Source organism: Phyllobates terribilis, unplaced genomic scaffold (assembly GCF_046119375.1).
Source record: "Phyllobates terribilis strain yellow unplaced genomic scaffold, ASM4611937v1 Scaffold_5__5_contigs__length_657084704, whole genome shotgun sequence".
Taxonomy (NCBI): domain Eukaryota; kingdom Metazoa; phylum Chordata; class Amphibia; order Anura; family Dendrobatidae; genus Phyllobates; species Phyllobates terribilis.
In genome coordinates this window covers 74,695,619-74,718,362 of record NW_027362765.1, presented here as the reverse complement: position 1 = coordinate 74,718,362, position 22,744 = coordinate 74,695,619, and the positions used below count along the sequence as shown (strand labels likewise).

The 22,744-nt window shown below is 48.3% G+C and overlaps 1 protein-coding gene across 4 annotated transcripts in view; it reads left to right on the top strand.

Moving 5' to 3' along the window:
• The window catches only part of LOC141272059 (uncharacterized), a 34,069-nt gene extending 20,658 nt beyond the window's left edge, over window positions 1-13,411 (top strand). For 2 of the 4 annotated variants that reach the window (XM_073682359.1, XM_073682358.1), the window contains exons 6-7: window positions 147-237; window positions 11,941-13,411. In XM_073682359.1, the coding sequence (XP_073538460.1) occupies window positions 147-237; window positions 11,941-13,199 (1,350 nt within the window). In that variant the 3' untranslated portion in view covers window positions 13,200-13,411. The remainder of the gene's footprint in view (window positions 1-146; window positions 238-11,940) is intronic. The other 2 variants (XM_073682361.1, XM_073682360.1) reach the window with 2 other exon arrangements.
• Window positions 13,412-22,744: the final 9,333 nt, after the last annotated feature.

Sequence of the window (22,744 nt, the reverse complement as noted above, 5' to 3'; positions counted from 1 at the left end):
TTGAATTTATACAGAAAACCTGCAGCTATTTGATAACTACTGCCGTCTTGTCATTTTTGGCCATCTTGTTAAATTGTTTTTTTCTCTTCTAAATCATTAAACGTGACGTCTCCATCTGTCTTTGACTTTTACAATTTTTGTTTCAGAGTAAAGATCTGACTCCTATTGATACTACAGAGACATATGTGAAGGCTGAAGAGCAGTGGAAAGAGGACATTCTTACAGGTAACTGCACAGGTGAGGAGTGACTGAGGTTGAATTTGGAGCGGTGTTATCATAAGATACCTCGTCTCTCACTCAACAATTAGTAATCCTGAATTATTGGCAATTAAGGGCCTTCAAACAATACTTAACTCACTTAACTCTAAGCCATCCCTGCCAGCACCTGCTACACGCACAACAACTAGAAACAAACAATGGCAACCCTGGCACGTGCTGCAAGCACCTTTTCTCCAGCAGTGCTTAAAGAGAAGGTGCCGCGATTTTAAATTTGGTATTAATAATTATTGATTATGTAATCAATTATTTGTAATACAAAATTTAATGTACAACTTTATTACTTTTTTATGTATTAATTTTTACATTAGCCACTGGGGGCTGCCATTTTTATTTGGGGGGTGTGTAAGAAGCTAAGCAGCCTATTACACACCTCACTTACGGCAGCCCTGGCCATAAGAGACAGTAGTCGGTCACCGACCCTATCTCTTACATTAGAGGCTGCTCCTCCTGCCTCTAGCTGCGACCTGGGCACGCCCCCTGGGTTGTCCAAGTCGCAGCCGTGGGAGGAGCTTAAGCTGCGAGCTGCACATTTTCCCTGTCATGGCACGCACATGCAGTATGTGCCATGAAAGGAGCTGCTGGGGAAAAAGTTCTGGGAGCAGAGGTTCGGTGATCTCAGCCTCTCAGCTGTTATCACCGCTGACATCTTCAAAGCACACAGACAGCGCTGCGTGGGAGCGTGAAAGGTGAGTAGAAGTGTTCTACTACAGCCGCCAAGTCTTGTGGAGCGAAGCTTGATCCGGAGTGGCTGCTGCTACAGCCTATGGAGCGTCGTTCTCTGAACAAGGCTCCATAGCCTTTGGTCGTCGGATTCGGGGATCCTTGTGGGAAAGCCATGGACTACATAGGACATGCATAGGTTGTTTTTTTCAAAAATAAATTGATGAACCAGGGAAAGTATCAGGGAGTCTTTATTTAAATAACATGTATTTTTCTGTTTTTTTTTTTCATTAGTGGGTTAGTAATGGGGGTGTCTGTTAGATGCCTCTCCAGTACTAACCACATGGCTTGATTCCAGATGTGAATTTTGACAATTCACAGCTGTCATCAACCCCAACTATCATTACCCCAATTGCCACCGCACCAGGGCAATCAGGAAGAGGCAGGCAAAACGCGATCTAATGTGATGCGCCAATTCTGGGGTGGCTGCAGGCTGGTATTTTTAGGCTGGGAAGGGCCCAATAACCAGGGACCTTTTGCAGCCTGATAATATAAACCCGCATCTGTCTGCTATACCTTGCCTGGTACCAAAAAATAGGGGGGGGGACCCCACATCTGTTTTTTTAATTTATTAGGGTAAACACCCTTTAGTGCTAAAGGGTGCAAGTTTATTATATGTAGTATGTATTATTGTGAAATTCTATATCTACTGGACGTTTATTCTATTACACCCCTGCTCCCTTAGAAGTGGACAGAGCAAGGTTATACATTTCTAAGGGAGCAGTGGTATAGTGTGTGACCTCACTCGGTCCACTTATATGGGAGTTGTATTATGGTGGATGGAGCGTGGGTCACATATTACACCACTGCTCCCATAGAAGTGGACTGAGTGGTGTCACCGAAAGCATAGCTAGGGTTTTGGTTTGGGATAGTGAAATTTCTGAGTGGGCCCCTAACCAGGTAACCCAGATTACAACTACAGTGGTACACCGTAATAGTACATGTAGGAGAACCTCAGCAGATGACCGCGCTGTTACTAAAAATATAAAATACGCCATATAGTATAATGTCCTCCCCATCAGACTCCATATAGTATAATGCACACCCCATCGGACTCCATACAGTGGAATGCCCTCACCATCGGACTCCATACTGTAGAATGCACTCCTTGTTCTCCCGTTGCTCCAGTCTCTGTAGCAAGAGCCCTCACATCTCAGCATGGTGGGTTCCATGTAGTCATCGCGCCCGCTGTCAGTGTCTGCATCAGTGAAGTCAGGCATAGAGGGGGATTGATGGGAGCGTAACACTCCCTCACTCAACATTGCTTTCAACTGTATCGGCATCCAATCGATACAGTTGAATTTGCGAGGACGGGCTGGGGACCCAGAGCTGGGCCCCTCCCCCCACCCGGCTCACGGGCCCCACATCGGCCGCGTGGCACTGCATTATGTAGCAGCACCAACTAACAGTGTCATCGAGGACGGCCGGCAGCACCGATTCTGTCTACTTGTCAGTATTACTGGCAGTCACCAACAAAAATGCTCCCCAGTATGATCCTAAACTTCATTCTCTCTTATCCTGTTACAAACACCCAGAAGGGGAGGAGGGGAGTGATGTCAAACACATGTGGGCAGATCCAGCCCACATTTACTGCAGTCGTAATGTGAGCTAGTTGTACACTAGGTTTCCATGGCAAATTTCAGCAGCTGCTCCCCCTAGTGTTTAAAAGTGGCAATACCAAACCTTTTAAAATTATTTTTCATATTTTACTTCATTAAAAACAAATGATAATATTTAAAAAATATAAAACATTAATACTTTAAATTTGTTCAATTGCTGAAATTTTTTTTTATGGCACCTTCCCTTTAAGGTGTGCCGAATGTCAGTGGAGAAAATAACTTTCAGCAGAAGACTGTGACTCGCCCCCTGGGCCGTCGGGCACCCGGGCTTCAATGCGATGATGGGGGTAGTAGTGGCAACCCGATCCCGTGGCTCAGGGTGGTCAGACAAAATGCTGTGGCAGTCTATTTGTAGAGCTATGAATGTCCGACTACGCCACCCGTGGATTGCGGTCAGGGAGGACCGCCGCTGCAAGGCAGACCGCTGAGGCTGGTGTTAGTGTGCAGCATAGGGATAGGATAACTCCCCACGGGAAGAGTATAGCCTCAGGGCAGTGTAGTAGGATGCTGGGGGTGATGGTGCAGACGCAGCATTAATCACACAGAGTCAGTGATGCAGTCCAGGGTCTTTTACTCACAGTTGTTATCCGAGTCACTTCTGCCGGCAATGACTGCCCGAGCCGTGCTGCGTCCACCAGGTGAGGAGCTCGGTCAACCCCCAGGCAATTCAGGAGTATGGCACAGGACCCCCTTTTGTCCTTTCTCTGGCCTCTCGTGCCCCACCAGTGACCAAACTTCTGTCCAGCTGCCGCGGATCTATGCGGGCAAACGTTGGCCCCCGTTTCCCGCTATCCTATATGGTGCCTTCCTAGCAGGTTTGGCGGGGGGTCGCACCAATAGATGATCATGACCTCCGGTCCTTGGCTGAGGGATAATTTACCTCCACCAACTTGGGAATCTGGTACCCTTCCACGACCTGACCCTTCACCCGATATCACGCAGGTTTGCAATGGTTACTGTCCGTTCTGCTCTCTCTTAGGGTCCCTTCTGCCTTCTTGTCTCTGGAGCCTTCCTACTCCTCTGTCTTCACCCTAGGCCTGCCTTGTGGAGCTGAGCTCAGGCTGAGCCACAGCTCCCTGTCAGCTCTCTCTCTGGCTGAACTCTCTGAACTAAGATGGCTCCCACCTTTTATCTGCTTCTCTGTGTGAGCCCAGGTGACCTGCACCCAATGAGCTCCTTCCTATGCTCCAGAAACCGTCCCCTTCTGCTCCTACATCACTGGGTTCTCTCCCCCCTCCCCACTCCAGCCAGGGACATGGTCAGTTGTGCCTGCATATATATAAATGGGAGCACCGTCGAGCTGTCCCCCGGAAATGGGGTGAGTGTGTGCATGCAGCCACTGAGCCCTGGTCCATACTCCATCCTTACCTGGGAGTGAAATATCATACCTCTGGTTGAGGTGCAATACCCCTGTAGCAACCGAACCCTCGGGGCGCTACAACTGCATTCTTGATAAGTTCATTCTTTTAAAGCAGCTGTCCAGTACTTTTGATAAATGCCCCAATGTCCCCCAATGTATTTACCTTGGGCCCATAAGTGCTTTTTGTAATTACCTTGCTGTATCTTTATGGCCTGTGAGCGGCGCTATCACTGGCCGCTCACAGGTATCACGTGACCGCCGCCTCTTTCTTCCGCTCATGTCACGTCAAGTGAGGCGTGACATCAGTGACGCGGTCCCTGCGGTGGATGCTGGGCTGTGGGCGGGGTTACCCCGTGCGTCACACCCAGCATCCACCGCGTGCTTTCCCAATGAATGAGGAAAGGGAAAGCCCGCGGTGAATGCTGGGTGTGATGCACAGTGTAACCACGTCCACAGCCCCACATCCACCGTGGAACGCAGCGCTGAGGCAGCTGGAACTTGACGTGACATCAGCGGATGTCAGAACCTGTGAGCGGCCCGCTGTAGCACGACTCACCGGCCATAAAGACACAGCAAGGTAATTACAAAAACACTTATGGGCCCAAGGTCAATACATTGGGGCATTTGTCAAAAGTACTGGACAACCTCTTTAACTCTCCTCTCCATAATCCAAACAAGTCTACTTCACCACTCTCATCACATCACTATCCGACTAGTGTTGAGCATTCCGATACTGAAATATCGGGTATCGACCGATATTCGCTGTATCGGAGTTCCGATACTGAGTTCCGATACTTTTACAATATTTCGAATACCGGAATCGGAAGTTCACATAATGCCTGCGCTCTGCAGTGTCTCTGAAGCATGACAAGCTGGATGGCAGCGCTCAGCTGCGATCCAGCCTGTCATCAGAATGCCATCCCAGCGTGGGAGAATTCTCCTGCTCAAGCGCTGACATTACATTATCTCCCTTACATTACAATTAAATGGAATAGCAGGAATTAATATTTTTTTAAGACGTTAATGCCACAGCCATGGTGGTTGTGGCATTACAGTGGTTGCCCAAATCGATGGGAACAGTGCTCACAGTGAAACATGAAAAGCCAGCTATTCAGCAGCGGCATATACCGGTACCCGACAATTTAGAACAGAAAGAATAGAGCTTCACACATAGATTAGATAGATAGAAACATGTCAGTCACATATAAAAGAAGTACAGTGACAGTGTTGGTTACTGTACTTGTCATTTAGTGTTAAAGGATTTATTTAAAAAAATAATAGTGTTTTCATGCACCGTCTCTTTAAAAAAGCTGGCCGGAAATTCAGCATCGGTACCCGACAATTTAGAACAGAAAGATAGAGCATCACACATAGATTAGATAGATAGAAACATGTCAGTCACATATATAATAAGTACAGTGACAGTGCTGGTTACTATACTTGTAATTTAGTGTTAAAATAAAGGATTTATTAAAAAAAAAATTGGCGTGGGGTTCCCCGTAATTTTAGTCTCTAGCGGAGGTTAAGCAGACGGCTGGGGCAGATGTTTGAAGCCTGGGAAGGGGGTAATACCCACGGAGCTTCCCAGGCTACTAATATCAGCCCCCAGCTGAATACCTAGCCTTTACTAGCTATTAAAATGGGGGACCCCAAAAAAATGACGTGGGGTCCCCCCTATTTTAATAGGTAGCAAAGGCTAGGCAGACAGCTGGGGGCTGATATTAATAGCCCAGGAAGGGTGCCATGAATATTGGCCCCCTCCCAGGCTAAAAACACCAGCCGTCAGCCGCCCCAGAAATGGCGCATCCAGCTGACATCAAGCCCAGGTTAGTAATAGAGAGGCGTCTATAAGACACCCCCATTACTAACCCCATAGTGAAAGTTAAAAAAAACACAAACACCCAGACTAAAGTCCTTTAATTGAAATAAACACACAATTCTTTATTGTTCTAAATTAAACCATACCTACCGTGGAGCTTCGCCCTATTTTTGTGTCCAGCCAGGTACAACTAGGCAGCTGGGGCTGGAATCTGCAGCGCAGGGAGGCCCAAGCTTTCTGGGCCCCCCTCACTGCAAATTGCAGTCCGCAGCCACCCCTGAAAATGGCGCGTTCATAGAAGCGCCATCTTCTGGCGCTGTACCCAACTCATCCAGGGCCCTGGTGCGGTGGCTCACTGGGTAATAAAGGGGTTAGGGCCAGCTTGGTATTATCAGTTGGCCCTAAGCCCGAAATTCATGGGGTCACGCCAATATTAGACATGACCGCCATGAATTTCTAGTAAAGCATTAAAAAAAAAACACAACACCCAGAATAAAGTCCTTTCATTGAAATAAACTCACAATTCTTTATTGTTCTAAATTAAACCATACCTACCGTCACGCCCATTCCAGCTGAACGATCTCCTGCAATAAAAGAAAAATAATAAACCAACATCATCCTTACCTTTCAATGGTTCCCAGGACAGTTCCAGCTCTGTAACATCGAGATGACAGGCTGGATCGCAGCAGAAAGCTGCCATCCAGCTTGCCGTGCCACAGGCAGACACTGAGAAGCGCAGGCATGCTTGCGCTCCGCAGTGTCAGGCTGTGGCGGCATCCAGATGAGCCGAGTCTCTCACGCTCACCACATGCGCAGGAGAATTCTCCCACGCTGTCAGTGACGTGCATGAGGTGAGCTGAGTTCATTGGACATGACCTCGGCTCATCTGGATGCCGTCACAGCCTGACACTGAGGAGCGCAAGCATGCCTGCGCTTCTCAGTGTCTGCGGCATGGCAAGCTGGATGGCAGCTTTCTGCTGCATTCCAGCCTGTCATCTCGATGTAGCAGAGCTGGAGCAGTCCTGGGAACCATCGAAAGGTAAGGATGATGTTGGTTTATTATTTTTCTTTTATTGCAGGAGATCATTGGCTTCAGCTGGAATGGGCGTGATGGTAGGTATGGTTTAATTTAGAACAATAAAGAATTGTGTGTTTATTTCAATTAAAGGACTTTATTCTGGGTGTTTGTGTTTTTTTTAACTTTCACTATGGGGTTAGTAATGGGGGTGTCTTATAGACGCCTCTCCATTACTAACCTGGGCTTGATGTCAGCTGGCATTATAAGCTGACATCAACCCCAACCCTATTACCCCACTGCCACCGCTACAGGGCAGTGGGAAGAGCGAGGCTAATTGCCAGAATTGGCGCATCCTATGGATGCGCCATTTCTGGGACGGCTGACGGCTTGTGTTTCTAACCTGGGAGGGGGCCAATATTCATGGCACCCTTCCTGGGCTATTAATATCAGCCCCCAGCTGTCTGCCTAGCCTTTGCTAGCTATTAAAATAGGGGGGACCCCACGTCATTTTTTTGGGGGTCCATTTTAATAGCTAGTAAAGGCTAGGTATTCAGCTGGGGGCTGATATTAGTAGCCTGGGAAGCTCCGTGGGTATTACCCCCTTCCCAGGCTTCAAACATCTGCCCCAGCCGTCTGCTTAACCTCCGCTAGAGACTAAAATTACGGGGAACCTCACGCCAATTTTTTTTTAAATAAATCCTTTATTTTAACACTAAATGACAAGTACAGTAACCAACACTGTCACTGTACTTATTATATATGTGACTGACATGTTTCTATCTATCTAATCTATGTGTGATGCTCTATCTTTCTGTTCTAAATTGTCGGGTACCGATGCTGAATTTCCGGCCGGCTTTTTTAAAGAGACGGTGCATGAAAACACTATTATTTTTTTAAATAAATCCTTTAACACTAAATCACAAGTACAGTAACCAACACTGTCACTGTACTTCTTATATATGTGACTGACATGTTTTTATCTATCTAATCTATGTGTGAAGCTCTATTCTTTCTGTTCTAAATTGTCGGGTACCGGTGTATGCCGCTGCTGAATAGCCGGCTTTTCATGTTTCACTGTGAGCACTGTTCCCATCGATTTGGGCAACCACCTCCCCCAATACATTCTACATTATTCTTAGTTGTTTTCCTTCATGTAGAATTAACCTACAAGGAAAGAAAGGGTTTATTTTCATTCCGATATTTGTGTCCCATTGACTTGCATTGGTTTCCGGTATTGGAATCGGCGATATCCGATACTTTTTGGGTATCGGCCCGATCCAATCCGATCCGATATTTCCTGATATCGGAAGGTATCGCTCAACACTATATCCGACTAAACAACTCTTGGAAACTTTCCACTCCCTCCTGAGCCCAAAAGTACAGGACCCTGTCACCAACCTCAGTACTGTCGATCTGACCACTTATTTCCAAGAAAAAAATCAACCATATTCGTCAAGACATTTTCGCACAATCCCCTGAGAGCTTGGATCTGTTTCCCTGCCGAACCTCAAGTTCACCTTCCACCTTTGATTTTGTTCTAGAAAAATTTGCCAGGCTCCTCACTTCCCTCTCCAGACTGTCACTTCCTACCTAACTAAAATATTTAACCTCTCTCTTTCTAAAGGGATGCTTTCCTTCCACATTCAAACACTCCATCATAAACCCTTAACTTAAAAAAACATCCCTCCACCAGAACTGAGCTGCTAATTACAGACCGGCCTCTAATCTCCTCTTCACCTTTAAACTCCTGCAATACTTGGTACATTCTTGTTAGCTCCTCCCCACTATGCTTTGCTCTATTGGCTTAAAGGACACTGTTGTCTCTTGGTTTTCCTCCTACTTTTCTAACAACTCCTTTACTGTATAATGTGCCGGCTTCTTCTAAGCTTCCACTTACTGTCGAGGTTCCTTGGGGTTTGATCATAGGCCCTTTTCTCTTCTCTATACACTGCCCCTTTTGTATAAACTATCTACATACTAATTGCACACAATTATACACCTTCACCTGACATCACTCCCACCATAATATAAAATACCAGGGATTGTTTGTCTGCTGTCTCTAGCATCATGTCCTCCCTCTATCTGAAACTGAATCTCTCCAAAACTGACCTTCTCATATTCCCTCCCCCTTACTAACCTACTATCTACCTCATGTTGAAATTGCCTTGGGTGGTTCAACCATAACTCCCAAGCCGATTGCTCGCTGTTTTGGGGTCATATTTGACACACAACTTTTTTTTTTTCATTCTCTGTATCCGCCCTATAATCCAGCTTATTCTCACCTTTATCCAATCACTCACTCATGTTATCTGTATCTTAAAATCATAAAAAAATGTCCAGCCTTTTCTCACCTTTTGAAATCTTTTACTGTCGCTCTTATAAATTTTCGTCTAGACTACTGAAATTCTCTACTGATCGGTCTCCCTCTTACCAAACTTTCTGAACTCCAATTCATCCTAAATGCATCAGCCAGGGTTGGTTTTCTGTCCAGCCGCTACACCGATGCCTCCTCCTTGTGCCAGTTATTGCATTGGTTACCCTTCCACTGCAGACTACAATATAAACTTATCTCTTTAACGCACAAAGCTCTCCACAATTCTGCACCATCCTTCATCTCCTCACTCTGTGTATCACCCTACCTGTGCTTTCCATTCTGCAACTGATCTAGGACTAACCTTCTCCAAAATCTAAACCTGCCACTTTCATCTCCAAAACTGTGCCTGCTTTCTGTAATCTAGTACCCCATATCATCCGGTAAATATCTAGCTCGCAAAGTTTTAAGCATGCTTGAAAAACACATCTCTTATAACCTCATTCCACTAGTCTAACTCTTCGCTGTTCCCCTTTTTCTAAAATTTCCTCAGAATCTGGTCCCTCCTATTCATCTGTTTCCACAACCTCCATGCACCCAGTAGCACTTGGTAACTGTACAGATACTGACAGATGACGGCTCATGCTGCTTTATATCATAACCCCTACATATTATAATGATGACTGGACCTTACATGACGAGCGCTTTTTATCTATTGTCTCCCCCCTGTTTCCCCCTATTTCCTTATAGATTGTAAGCTTTTGATCAGGGCCCTCACTTCTCCTGTAACTGCTGAACTATGTGTAACTTTGTAATGTCTTTATTGTTTGCATATTTTCCCACTTAATTGTAAAGTGCTGCGAAATATGTTGGTGCCATAAAAACAAAAATATATGTTCGCCTGTTCACCCTTTCAGTAATTTCTCCTTTTCTTGTCTTGGTCAGGGGTGGTCTTAAGTACTTGGTACAAAAGATCCTTGACTCTTGGTTTGTGAGAAGATCTCTTTAATATCTTTTTCAATGGAATGGTTATGGACCTGAGGAAAAATCGAGGGTGTCAGCTACTAACATTAATGCCAGAAACCTGATCAAAAGTTTCCACCGATCCTTTCCAGATCAACCTGGCCCTAAGTGTCCAGAGGCCCTTCATAAGATGGGGGGTACTGTGACATCTGTACCAGTGCCTGCCCTTCCAGCCTTTGCTTCTGTCACCAAGCAGCGCCACGCTCTCGTTGCGGGCAACGCAGGGTGACAGTTCTAGTTTTGTATTCTCTGGGACTTGTAGTTCCGTCCAGGCTGGGAGATATAGACTGGATTGCCAACCGTCAGTAAATTTACAGACAGTCCTTGAAAAGCAGGTTTTTTGTTATGCCGTCGGTAGTGTCTGGAAGAAAAAAGCACAGTCTGTGATTTTTTTTTTCCACTGAAGCTTACCACTATGCATGGGCAAACACTCATCTCCAGAAGGAGCCTGGTTGCGGAGCTGTAGACGTCAACTAATCAGTGGTACGCGTGGGCTTCTTTCCTGTGTTTACCCTTTTCACCGCTTTTCATCCTCCTTTTTCTGCCTCAGAACAAGATACACCATTCCGGCATCTGATGTCCTGCACTCTGGCTGAGCTCCCTCCTGTCCCCGGGCTGGGCAGCTCTCTCGTGTGTCTGACCGCAGATGCTCCACGATTCATTGTGCCCTGCTATTGTGCTCACAATTCACAATTGTATGGTCTGATGACTCCCACTGCCAAACATCACACACCAGTAGTCCGCTGGCGCCATCATCACCTTCCTCTCCACCCTCCAGGATTCCTCCAGCTGCTGCTAGTTAGTAAAGCTGAATTTGGCAAGTAGTAATAGTCTGTTGAGGTGGGCATATGAAGAGCACGGCACATCACACAGTTACATAGCTCTCCTGGTACTGTATAGAAAATAATATATATTATTATATATGTGGTGCTATCATAGCAGCAAGCTTATTATAATATATATTTCTATATACCATATTTTTCCAACTATAAGACACTTTTTTTCCCCAAACTTGGGAGGAAAATGGGGTTGTCTTATAGTCCGAATGTAGCTTACCGGGGATGTGGAGCAGAGTCACAGGAGGAAGGTTCGCTGTTGCAGGAAGCTGGTGGTGGCAGGAGTGGGACGATGCTGCGGGCCCTGGGATGGGAGGATTGGGTGTCCCGGCGGTGCAAGGCAGGAGCCATTGAACTCCCGGTGGGGTGCGCTTCAGGGAAATGTCGGCGGTGCGAGGCAGGAGCAGAGTCCATGCTCTGCACATTGATCTCCCGGCGGTGGGCTTCAGGAAAATGGCAGCAGAGGCAGCGCATGAGCAGGTTTAGTTCTGGGCTCTTCAGCCAGGATCTGAACCGGCGCATGCGCCGCTTCCGGCAGCCATTTTCCTGAAGCCCACAGCCAGGAGATCAATGTGCAGATTCAACGTGCAATTCTATAAACAGTATCTGTATTATTTTGTGTGTATGTGTATGTGTGTGTGTGTAATATATATATATATATATATATATATATATATATATATATATATATATTGTAATTCTAAGTATATCCTCTTATTTTTTACATTTGGAGGCATGGTGTTCATTAGGGGTGCGGCTAATTTTGAGCGTCTGTGAATTTTGGTCCAACACCATAAGCTATCAGCCCCTATTTTGTGGTCCACTGCCTTAGTCTGTCGATTATATAAATTCCATATAAACTGTAATAGAATTCAATTAAGTATATAAAAAATGCATATTAATAGATTTCAAATGCAGTGTTATTTAAAAATAATAAAATCAATTTTAATCGTAGCAGATGGCGGTACCACGAGCTCCGAGGGACTGCTGATGCTACGATTATCAGCTCAAAAATCTGAGAATAACATATCTGATACATGTGAAGAACCTGTAATTTTCACAGATACACTTCAAGCTCAGCTAAGAAAAAATCTGTCACCTGATTCTTTTGAAAAGGTCCTCTCTTCTGCTTCATCAAAGACAAATATGCAAAATAAAAGTCAGAGAATTGCTGTTGAAAATGAAATAGCTTACATACGAGAGAAATCATTTTCATGTTCAGAATGTGGAAAATATTACAGTAGTAAATCAAGACTTGTTACACATCAGAGAAATCACACAGGGGAGAAGCCGTATTCATGTTCAGAATGTGGGAAATGTTTTACAGAAAAATCATATCTGCTTAAACATCAGAAAATTCATACAGGGGAAAAGCCATTTTTATGCTCAGAATGTGGGAAATGTTTTAATTGGAAAGCAAGTCTTTTTACCCATCTGAGAATTCACAAAGGTATTAAGCCATTTTCATGTTCAGAATGTGGGAAACATTTTAGAGTGAAAGCCAAACTTGTAGACCATCAAAGAATTCACACAGGGGAAAAGCCATTTTCATGCTCAGAATGTGGAAAAGATTATAATAAGACATCCAATCTTAGACTATATCAGCGAAGTCACACAGGGGAGAAGCCATTTGTCTGTTCAGAATGTGGAAAATGTTTTAATAAGAAAGCAAATCTTGTTACACATCAGAGAATTCACACAGGGGAGAGACCTTTTTTATGTTCAGAATGTGGAAAATGTTTTAATCAGAAAGCTAATTTTATTAGACATCAGTTAACTCACACAGGGAAAAAAGCATTTTCATGTTCAGAATGTGGGAAAAATTTCATTAGTAAACCTAGACTTCTTGTACATCAGAGAACCCACACAGGGCAGAAACCATTATCATGTTCAGAATGTGGGAAAGGTTTTTGGGTTCAATCAGAACTTTCTATACATCGAAGAACTCACACAGGGGAAAAGCCATTTTCTTGTTCAAATTGTGGGAAATGTTTTACTCGGAAATCAATTCTTGTCATACATCAGAGAATTCACACAGGAGAGAAACGATTTTCATGTTCAGAATGTGGGAAAGGTTTTAGGGATAAATCAGAACTTTCTATACATCGAAGAACTCACACAGGGGAAAAGCCATTTTCATGTTCAAATTGTGGGAAATGTTTTAATCGGAAATCACATCTTGTCAAACATCAGAGAACTCACACAGGGAAGTAGCCATATACTAGGAAAACATAAGTTATAGTAAAGTCACTCGTCTACAAAAGAATGGGAAAACAATTTAGTGCACTAAATGTATTAGAAAATGTATACAATTACTAATGACCAGTTGTTATTGAAAAGTAATAAAATAATACACCTATATTTGAACAATGTATGTATTTTACATATGTATAATTACAGTATAAAGGATTGTCTGACACTTTCTTCCATGCTAATTGACATTGACCATGGAGAAATGATGCTATACATGAACAGGACAGTTGCCAAGGTAATCATTCAATGCCTTGTTGTTACGCTCCTACGGGGCGCACATGGTTTATGGATCCACTGTGCCAAAGACTGGACTTACCCTGGAGGGGCGTGACTAATCGGCCTCTTTGGTGTTCACTGAAGCCTCTAGTGGTGAGGTCAGGCTTGTGCGGCAGGTAGCTGCCAGGTACCACTCCAGGGCGGCATCCGGCAGTAGCTGCTGACCCCAAAGGGCAGAGACTTTTCTTCAAATTCTCAACAGGGCAGGATGGTCACTTGGGAGAGGTGCAGACGGGGCGGCCACAGGGACAGGTTCAGACTGTGCAGACCGGACGGCCACAGGGACAGGTTCAGACTGTGCAGACTGGACGGCCACTGGGACAGGTTCTGGGTTCAGGCCTGGGCACTCAGCCCCCAGGGTAGCTGACAGGTATCGCTGATGCAGCCACGGGATACAGACACCGCGGACACGGTTTCAGGAAGTGGTCACAGGAAACAAGGACTAACTAACGGGGACCCAGGACACGAGATACAGGATATGTTTAACAAACTAGGAATAGGGACCTGGCAACATACAGTTGCACATCAAAACATCTAACATAACTTTAGGGGTTGCTCAGGCACCTCCCTATTGGGAGGTTCCCTTTCATATAAGATACATCCTAGCTATTGTCTGTGAAACACCTTTCATATGTTTAACATTAACTAATTGCCTATCAGCTGTTAGCTGGGGGCATTTACCACATGCGCGCGCTGCCCCTTTAAGAGCAGGAGAGCATGCACGCACTAGGCACGCTGTCGGAGCACAGTGTGGCGTGCACAGAGGAGGCAGGAGCAGGAGCGCACAAGGGACCGTGCCGAAGGCCAGGTTGGTGAGTAAGCCGGCATCATGCATGGAGAGAAGGGGACACCATGCAAGGGTGTCGGCAAGGGCAGTACACTTTGTCTCATCAAATTAAAAGAGTCACCTATAGATGAGACCAGGGGCATACAATGTTATCCTGAGGTGTCAAAGGAAAAGTCTCAATTAAAAACTCCTTTAAATCACTTGTTTAGGGGTGAAACAGTTATTTAGTGTGCTCATGAAGATTATAATTCACAACTTTTAAAGACTGAAAGAGAGAAATGTATTGTATCATGCACACACAAATAGTCATGTCTCTTGGGCTAAGTTCTCCTGATGAGCTTTCGGTGCGTTTTTTATGCTGCATGTTTTTGCTGTGTCAACAAAACGCAGCGTTTTACAGTTCTAGCAAAGTGGATGGGATTTATAGAAATCTCATGCCCACTGTGCTTTTTGTTATGCTGCGGGGCATTTTTCAAATCCACAGCAAGTCAATTTCTCTTGCTGGTACGCTGAGCTTTCTGTGTGGAATTTCCCCATAGACTTGAATTAGGTAGGGAAATTCAGCAGGTAAAAATTGCACATGCGTTTTTAGTGTGTTTCAAAAGCCCATATAATCCTCACCTAAGTATATCTCCTAATGGTTTGTCAAAGCAAAAAAAAAGTATCAAAAACAAAGCAGCTTTATTTACAGCATGACACATCAAACGGTGACAAAAAAGCAGCATCAAAATCGCAATGAAAAAACACAAGTAACCTAATTTAAATAATGGGTGCAGAAATTCTGCAACATCAAAAACGCACCAAAAGTTCAATGTGGGAACATAGCCTTGGTGTCCCACCCACTATAATATACCTTTCATGGCGTATACCCAGTACAAAAGCTCTCCATGAAGTATGATGCCCCCCACATAGTATAATGTCTCCACAATTTTATGCACATGTGGCACCCCAGGGGTCTGGTTTTCCACAGTAACAGCAATGTTATGTCTGAGAGCAGGTGGGAGGTCTCTTGGTCAGGGATCCTATGCATGCCACACCTCCTGCCCAGTCCTGGGAGGGGAAGAACTTCCCCTATATAAACCTAGGGCTGAGGCAGGGTGGGTGAGTAGAGAAGAAGCAGAGAAAAGAAGCAAATATAGGAAGAAACAACAGGAGCTCTGTGGGAGCAGTGTTACAAGGAGTCAGGGGCTGGCAGCTGCAGAGCTCGCCCTGACTGAGAATTATCACCGGACCCGGAGTCCGAGGCTGTGGGGACTAACTCCTATCCAGCAGCAGAAACCGACCGGCAGGGGATTGCAGGTCCTCTGGCCCAGAAACCCGAAGGCCCCGAGTCACCGGCCATACGGGTGAGCACCACATGGTACACTCAGGGACGTGGGCTACTTATACCCGCCTCTAGCAAGGTAGCCAGAAGAGTATCGTTAGTTTGGGAGGCCTACAACTCCGCCTGGCCAGGGGAGATCCCATCTGCTCAAGGACTGACCAGGCCCCAATCGCTAGCCAGTACTCCGGGAGGGTCTATCTTTGTCACCAGTAAAGACCCTGAACTACACAGTACCGTCTCCGAGTGGTTCCTGCTACCCCCATCATCCACGTCGGCTGCCCTGAGGCCATACCCCTCCCGTTGGGGGTTATACTATCACGCTGCACAATCCTACCACCGGCCTCAGCGGTCTGCCCTGCAGCAGCAGCTCCCTGGCTGCACTCAACGGGTGGCGTAGTCGTCCAACATCTACCGCTAAAACAGCGCCACTTAGTCTGACTCCCTGGGCACGGACCGGATCACCGCCACGAGACTACAACCCTCAACAGATCCGGCTCCGGGTAAGCTCCCGCGTGCGCAACGCAGCGCGACACAGGCCCAGGGGCGCGTCAACTTTTGGCGTAGTCGGCAGGATCTCGTGCCCGCAACCACCGGGTACTGCGTGCCTGAAAAAGACTGTGAAAACTTACCCGTGGTGAAGATTCCCGCCATCCGGCGCCATCTTCCGCTTTCTTCCCGCCATCGGTGGAGTTTTCCCGCCATCCGGCGCCATCTTCGGCCTTCTTCCCGCCATCCGTGGAGTTTTCCCGCCATTGGACGCCATCTTGAGGACGCCGCGCGGGAAGAAGAGGGGCGTGGACTCCGAAAACGCGCGAGAACTGAAGCCCCGCCTCACGTCCGGACGTTGCGTAAGGTCCTGGAAGGAGCCCAGCAGACGCCGACGTCACAGGAGCGCGACGGAAGGTCCTCAACCCTGACGATCCACTGCGGAGCCGCGGCCTACGGAAGAGGATCATCGCAAGGTAGGCCACGGTCCACTAGGGGGGAGAAGGATGTCGGATACGGAGGAGAGCTTCACCGCTCCAACCCCCGCCAGCGCCACCGCTGTTGCGGTCATGCCTTTCACCATGCCCTATATCCCGGGGGCAGCCTGGCTACCCCAGTACTCAGGGGAGTCACATACCCTGCAGGACTTTAGAGAAAAACTGGATAGCCTCTTCCAGGTGTACCCCCTCACAGAAGAGCAAAAAGTAAGCATCCTGGTGGCCCAATTAACCGGGGCAGCCCAAAGGGAGGTAAAGTCCTGGCCACCTGGGGGGAGGACGGTCGCAGGGATACTAACCCGGCTGAGGGACACCTTTGATACCCGCACCTCAGCCGAGATCAAGCTTAGATTCTACGGGTGCAAACAGCGGGCACATGAGAGTATAAGGGACTATGCCCTGAACCTACAAGAGGCCCTGAGAGCCATTAAGCAGACCGACCCTGACGGCGTGGGAGACGAGGACAGGCTGTTAACTGAACAATTTATAGAGGGTTTATATTGCAATGCCCACCGAACCCAGTTGCGGGCAATGGCCTTACAGGACCCTCATCTGGGATTTGCACAGTTCAAGGACAGAGCCATCCGGGTGCTCCGAGAACCGGCACCAGGTGGCGTTGTGACCCACAGACGCCCCACTACCACCTACCACCAGGAGGCGGCGCCCTTGTCGGCAGGGCCTGTGGGAGCTGATGCGCAGGCTTTGAACAATGACTCGGCTCCAGACCTGCACCATCAGGTCCAAGAGCTAGCTAAAAGCGTTGCTGCGCTAACCCGAACTGTGCAGTCTTTACAGGTTTCCACTCCAGGGAAGATCCAGCTGGCATCCGGACCGGAGGACATCCCGTGGCGTCGACCAAGGAGGACCCCACCGGCCAGAGGAAGACCCAGCGACCGATACAACGAGGACGGACGACCCATCTGCCGCCGCTGTAATCAACCCGGACATATGGCAAGGTACTGTCCTTTAAACTGGCACAACCTAGGGTAGAGGGCCAACCCCTAGGAAAAAGATCATCAGGCCCATCAAACTGGCGCGACAAATATGTGGGAGGACGTCCAGTCTTGCCTGTGGTACTGGATGGCATTCCTATGAGTGCCCTACTGGACACCGGGTCACAGGTCACCACCATGACTCGGATATTACCCGCTACCCTGACGACGACTTGAGTATCATCGCCAGCAATGGTCAGCCCGTGCCACAGATCGGATTTAAAGAGGTGACCATTAAAATTGGTAGAGTTGAACTGGCAGCACAGGGACTGATCATTGTAGACATTGACAAACACGAGAGTCACCCAAAGATAACTCTAGGAACTAATGTAATTGAAAATTGTCTTGCAGAGGTGATTTTCCTTTTACAGCAGGTTGCCAAGAACGCCAGCTCCGGCGAGCAGCGAGTGCTCCAAAAAGAGATCCGGGCACTGATGCGACGGCAACAGGTGGAACTCTCCGGCGGTGAGATTGGTAGCGTGAGAATGTGTGACCTTTTCCATATTGCCATGCCCCCAAAAAGTGAAATGATGATTTGGTGCCGGGCAGCTATTGGTCTGAGAGGTAGAGATTACCAGGCAATGGTAGAACCAGTTTACTCAGACAGTAGGCCCACCATCTTGACAGCACGGGGGGTGGTTAATGTACGCCATGGGAGGGTGCCCGTTCGCATAATCAATATCGGGAAGAGGGAAGTGTACCTGCCCCGGTATGCCACGCTAGCCAAATTATATACCATTAACCAAAATGCTATACAATCTGTGGAACCCTTGCCTCCATCTCACCCGGAGGAAGGTAACGGCTCTAAGAAAACAATGGAGGACTGGTGTCAGCAACTACATTTGGGTACTGACTCCACTCCCTCACATCAGAAACAGGGAGTCTATCGGGTGGTTCAAGAGTACGAGAGAGTGTTTAGTAAACACCCGTTAGACTTCGGGCGAGTCAAGGGGGTAGAACACCACATCCCCATGGGAGACCATCCTCCCATAAAAGAGAGGTATCGACCCGTACCCCCTGCACACTACCAACACGCCAAGGGGATGCTTAGAGACATGAAGGAGGCTGGGGTGATCAGGGATAGCTGTAGCCCCTGGGCAGCTCCACTAGTCTTAGTCAAAAAGAAAGACAACACCATGAGGATGTGTGTAGATTACCGGAAAATCAACCGTATCACACACAAGGATGCGTACCCCTTACCAAGGATAGAGGAGTCTTTGGCTGCTTTAAGATCTGCTAACTTCTTCTCTACCTTGGATCTCACTAGTGGGTACTGGCAGGTTCCTGTAGCAGAGGCGGACCGGGAGAAGACCGCATTCACCACCCCGATGGGACTTAGCGAGTTTACCTGCATGCCGTTCGGACTCTGCAACGCACCAGGAACCTTCCAACGATTAATGGAGTGCTGTCTGGGCCATAGAAACTTCGAGACGGTCCTGTTGTACCTGGACGATGTCATCGTATATTCTAAGACTTATGAGGACCACCTGAAACACCTGGCGGAAGTGTTCGAAGCTCTGGCAAGCTACGGCCTAAAGGTGAAACCCTCCAAGTGTCACCTCCTGAAACCAAAAGTGCAGTACCTGGGACACGTGGTGAGCGCTGACGGAGTGGCTCCCGACCCTGATAAGATCACCGCAATTAAGGAATGGCCAAGTCCCTCCAGTGTAAAGGAAGTGCGGCAGTTCCTCGGGTTGGTAGGCTACTACCTCAGGTTCATCCCCGGTTTCACCAAAAAGGCAGCTCCTATGCAGGACCTCCTGATAGGCCAGTCCCGGAAGGCCAAGAACCAGAAGCCGCCCTTCAGATGGGAGAAGTTGGAAGAGGAGTCCTTCCGCCAGCTGAAGATGGCCCTCACGGGGGATGAAATCCTGGCGTACCCGGATTACAGCCAGCCCTTTATCCTCTACACCGACGCAAGTAACATCGGGCTAGGAGCCGTGCTGTCCCAGATCCAGCAGGGGAAAGAACGAGTAATCGCTTACGCCAGCCGAAAACTGCGACCCACCGAGAGAAACCCTGAGAATTACAGCTCATTTAAGCTAGAGTTCCTGGCAGTGGTGTGGGCAGTCACCGAACGCTTTAAGCACTACCTCGCTTCTTCCCGGTTCGTCGTGTACACGGATAACAACCCGTTGACACACCTGGACACAGCAAGACTCGGTGCCCTAGAGCAGAGATGGATGGCCCGTCTGTCCAACTACGAGTTCACAATCAAATACCGGGCAGGACGCTCCAATACCAACGCGGACGCCCTGTCCAGGATGCCAAACCTACCGGACGTAGGAGAAGATCCAGAGGGACTGGAAGAAGTCGAACTCCCTGCGTTCCACCGGCATGGGACTATCCAGTATTCCCACCGGGTAAGGAGTAAGCAAGCCGCTACGTTTAACCCCTTGCCTCACTACAACTGGGAGGAAACGCAAGACAGTGACCCTGCCGTCCGACTGGTGAAGGAGATGCTGACTCGGCCAGAGGCTCGCCTTGACCCAGACGCTCCGGAGGAAGCCAAGCAACTGTGGGCTGAGAAGAGTCGACTGTTCCTTTATAAGGGGAAGTTGTGCCGCAGAATGGTTAACTCCCGGACGCATGTACTAATCTGGCAAGTAGTGGTGCCACGAAGAGACGCAGCCATGGTGATGGAGGCATACCACGACGGGGCTGGACACTTCGGATGGAAGAAGCTGGAGTTCCTGCTGCGCGAGCGGTTCCACTGGGTAGGCATGAGGGGAACCATCGAGAGGTGGTGCAGAGACTGTGGCCCGTGCAACCTAAGAAGGAAGGACCGTGCCAGCCAGAAGACTCCCCTGCAGTCCATCGTCACCCGGCAGCCGTTGGAACTGGTAGCCTTGGATCATGTAAAACTGACCCCAAGCAGAAGTGGCTACGTCTACGCACTAACCATCGTGGATCACTACTCCCGGTTCTTGGTTGTCGTCCCCGTCAAGGACTTAACAGCTCGAACAGCAGCGAGAGCCTTCCAGCAGCATTTCTGCCATCCACACGGGTACCCGGACCAAGTGTTGACAGACCAGGGACCTGCCTTTGAAGCGGAGGTCTTCCAAGAATTCTGCACTCTGTATGGCTGCCGGAAGATAAGGACGACACCCTATCATCCGCAAACTAATGGACTTTGTGAGAAAATGAACCAGGTGGTAATGGATCTTCTGAAAACGTTGCCCCTGGAAGAACGCAGTCTGTGGCCTGAGAAGCTGCCCGATCTGGTGGACCTATACAACCACATCCCGGTAGGTTCCACCAACTGTAACCCGGCTTACCTAATGAGGGCGAGACCTGGTAAGTTACCTGTTGACCTGGAAATGGGAGTCCTGACACCTGAGGACACTTCACCAGAAGCAGACTGGGACACAGAGAGGCAGCAGCAGTACCGGAGAGTACAGGAGAGCGTGGAGCGAAGTCTCTGTCAGGCTAGGGAAAGACAAGAGAAAACTTACAACCAGTATGCTCCCGCTGTTCCCCTGGTACCCGGAGAGCAGGTCTTGAAGAGAAAAAGACGGCTCCACAAGTTGGACGACCAGTGGGAGAAGGACCCGTACACCGTACTGCCCTCAAGCCACGACAACCCAAAGGTCTGTACCATCAGTAAAGACGGAGGGGAAACCACAACCATTGTATCCCGGGATCACCTGAAGAAGTGTCCCGAACAGCTACGGAACCCTGAAGAGGAACAAGAAGACCCTCGACCCGTAGAGGAAAGGGAAGACATGGTTAATACTGTGCTCGGAGACTTCCCTCGGTCTTGGACTCAAGTCAATGGTGCAGTTGTGGTACCCGTACTCACCTTCCTCCAACCAGCATCCCAAGCACCTACGGAGCAACAGGTAGAGCTGGAAGAACAGCCGGTCCAGGAGGCAGAAGACCCCACACCAGCAGACCAGGAGGATCAACCCTCTGCTTGCAGTGAGCCTGCCATATCCCTAGTGAGCCAAAGGGCCCGTAGACCGCTGCCCAGTTTACCCTTAACAGCTCCTACACCCTGTAGTTCAGGGCCAGGCAGTCAGCTCCGTAGGTCCACTAGGGCCACTAGGGGCCAGTTACCCGCACGTTGGAGGATTTGAAGTGTATAAATTGTTTTATTTGTGGTTACCTGTTTATTGTTGCTTGTGTATAATTATGTGTTTCTAGTTATTTTTAGGAGTCCTTGGTGGATTTACCGGGAATCCTTTGTACATAGTTGGAGCGTAACCCAGGACGGACTAAAGACTGTTAAGGACTCGGGGCAGGACAGACCCCTACCTGGTTACGTCTCCCTGTTTTGGTGAAATGGACACCTTGCTTTCTTCAAAGACTGCACCCGGTTACGGACATGCCGTGACCACCTTTATGTGTTTCTTTATTGTTATTGTTATATCTTGTTATGTTTTTCTAAAATATGTTTAGTCCCGGAGTACTAAATTTCACTAGGGGGGAATGTGGCACCCCAGGGGTCTGGTTTTCCACAGTAACAGCAATGTTATGTCTGAGAGCAGGTGGGAGGTCTCTTGGTCAGGGATCCTATGCATGCCACACCTCCTGCCCAGTCCTGGGAGGGGAAGAACTTCCCCTATATAAACCTAGGGCTGAGGCAGGGTGGGTGAGTAGAGAAGAAGCAGAGAAAAGAAGCAAATATAGGAAGAAACAACAGGAGCTCTGTGGGAGCAGTGTTACAAGGAGTCAGGGGCTGGCAGCTGCAGAGCTCGCCCTGACTGAGAAGTTATCACCGGACCCGGAGTCCGAGGCTGTGGGGACTAACTCCTATCCAGCAGCAGAAACCGACCGGCAGGGGATTGCAGGTCCTCTGGCCCAGAAACCCGAAGGCCCCGAGTCACCGGCCATACGGGTGAGCACCACACGGTACACTCAGGGACGTGGGCTACTTATACCCGCCTCTAGCAAGGTAGCCAGAAGAGTATCGTTAGTTTGGGAGGCCTACAACTCCGCCTGGCCAGGGGAGATCCCATCTGCTCAAGGACTGACCAGGCCCCAATCGCTAGCCAGTACTCCGGGAGGGTCTATCTTTGTCACCAGTAAAGACCCTGAACTACACAGTACCGTCTCCGAGTGGTTCCTGCTACCCCCATCATCCACGTCGGCTGCCCTGAGGCCATACCCCTCCCGTTGGGGGTTATACTATCACGCTGCAC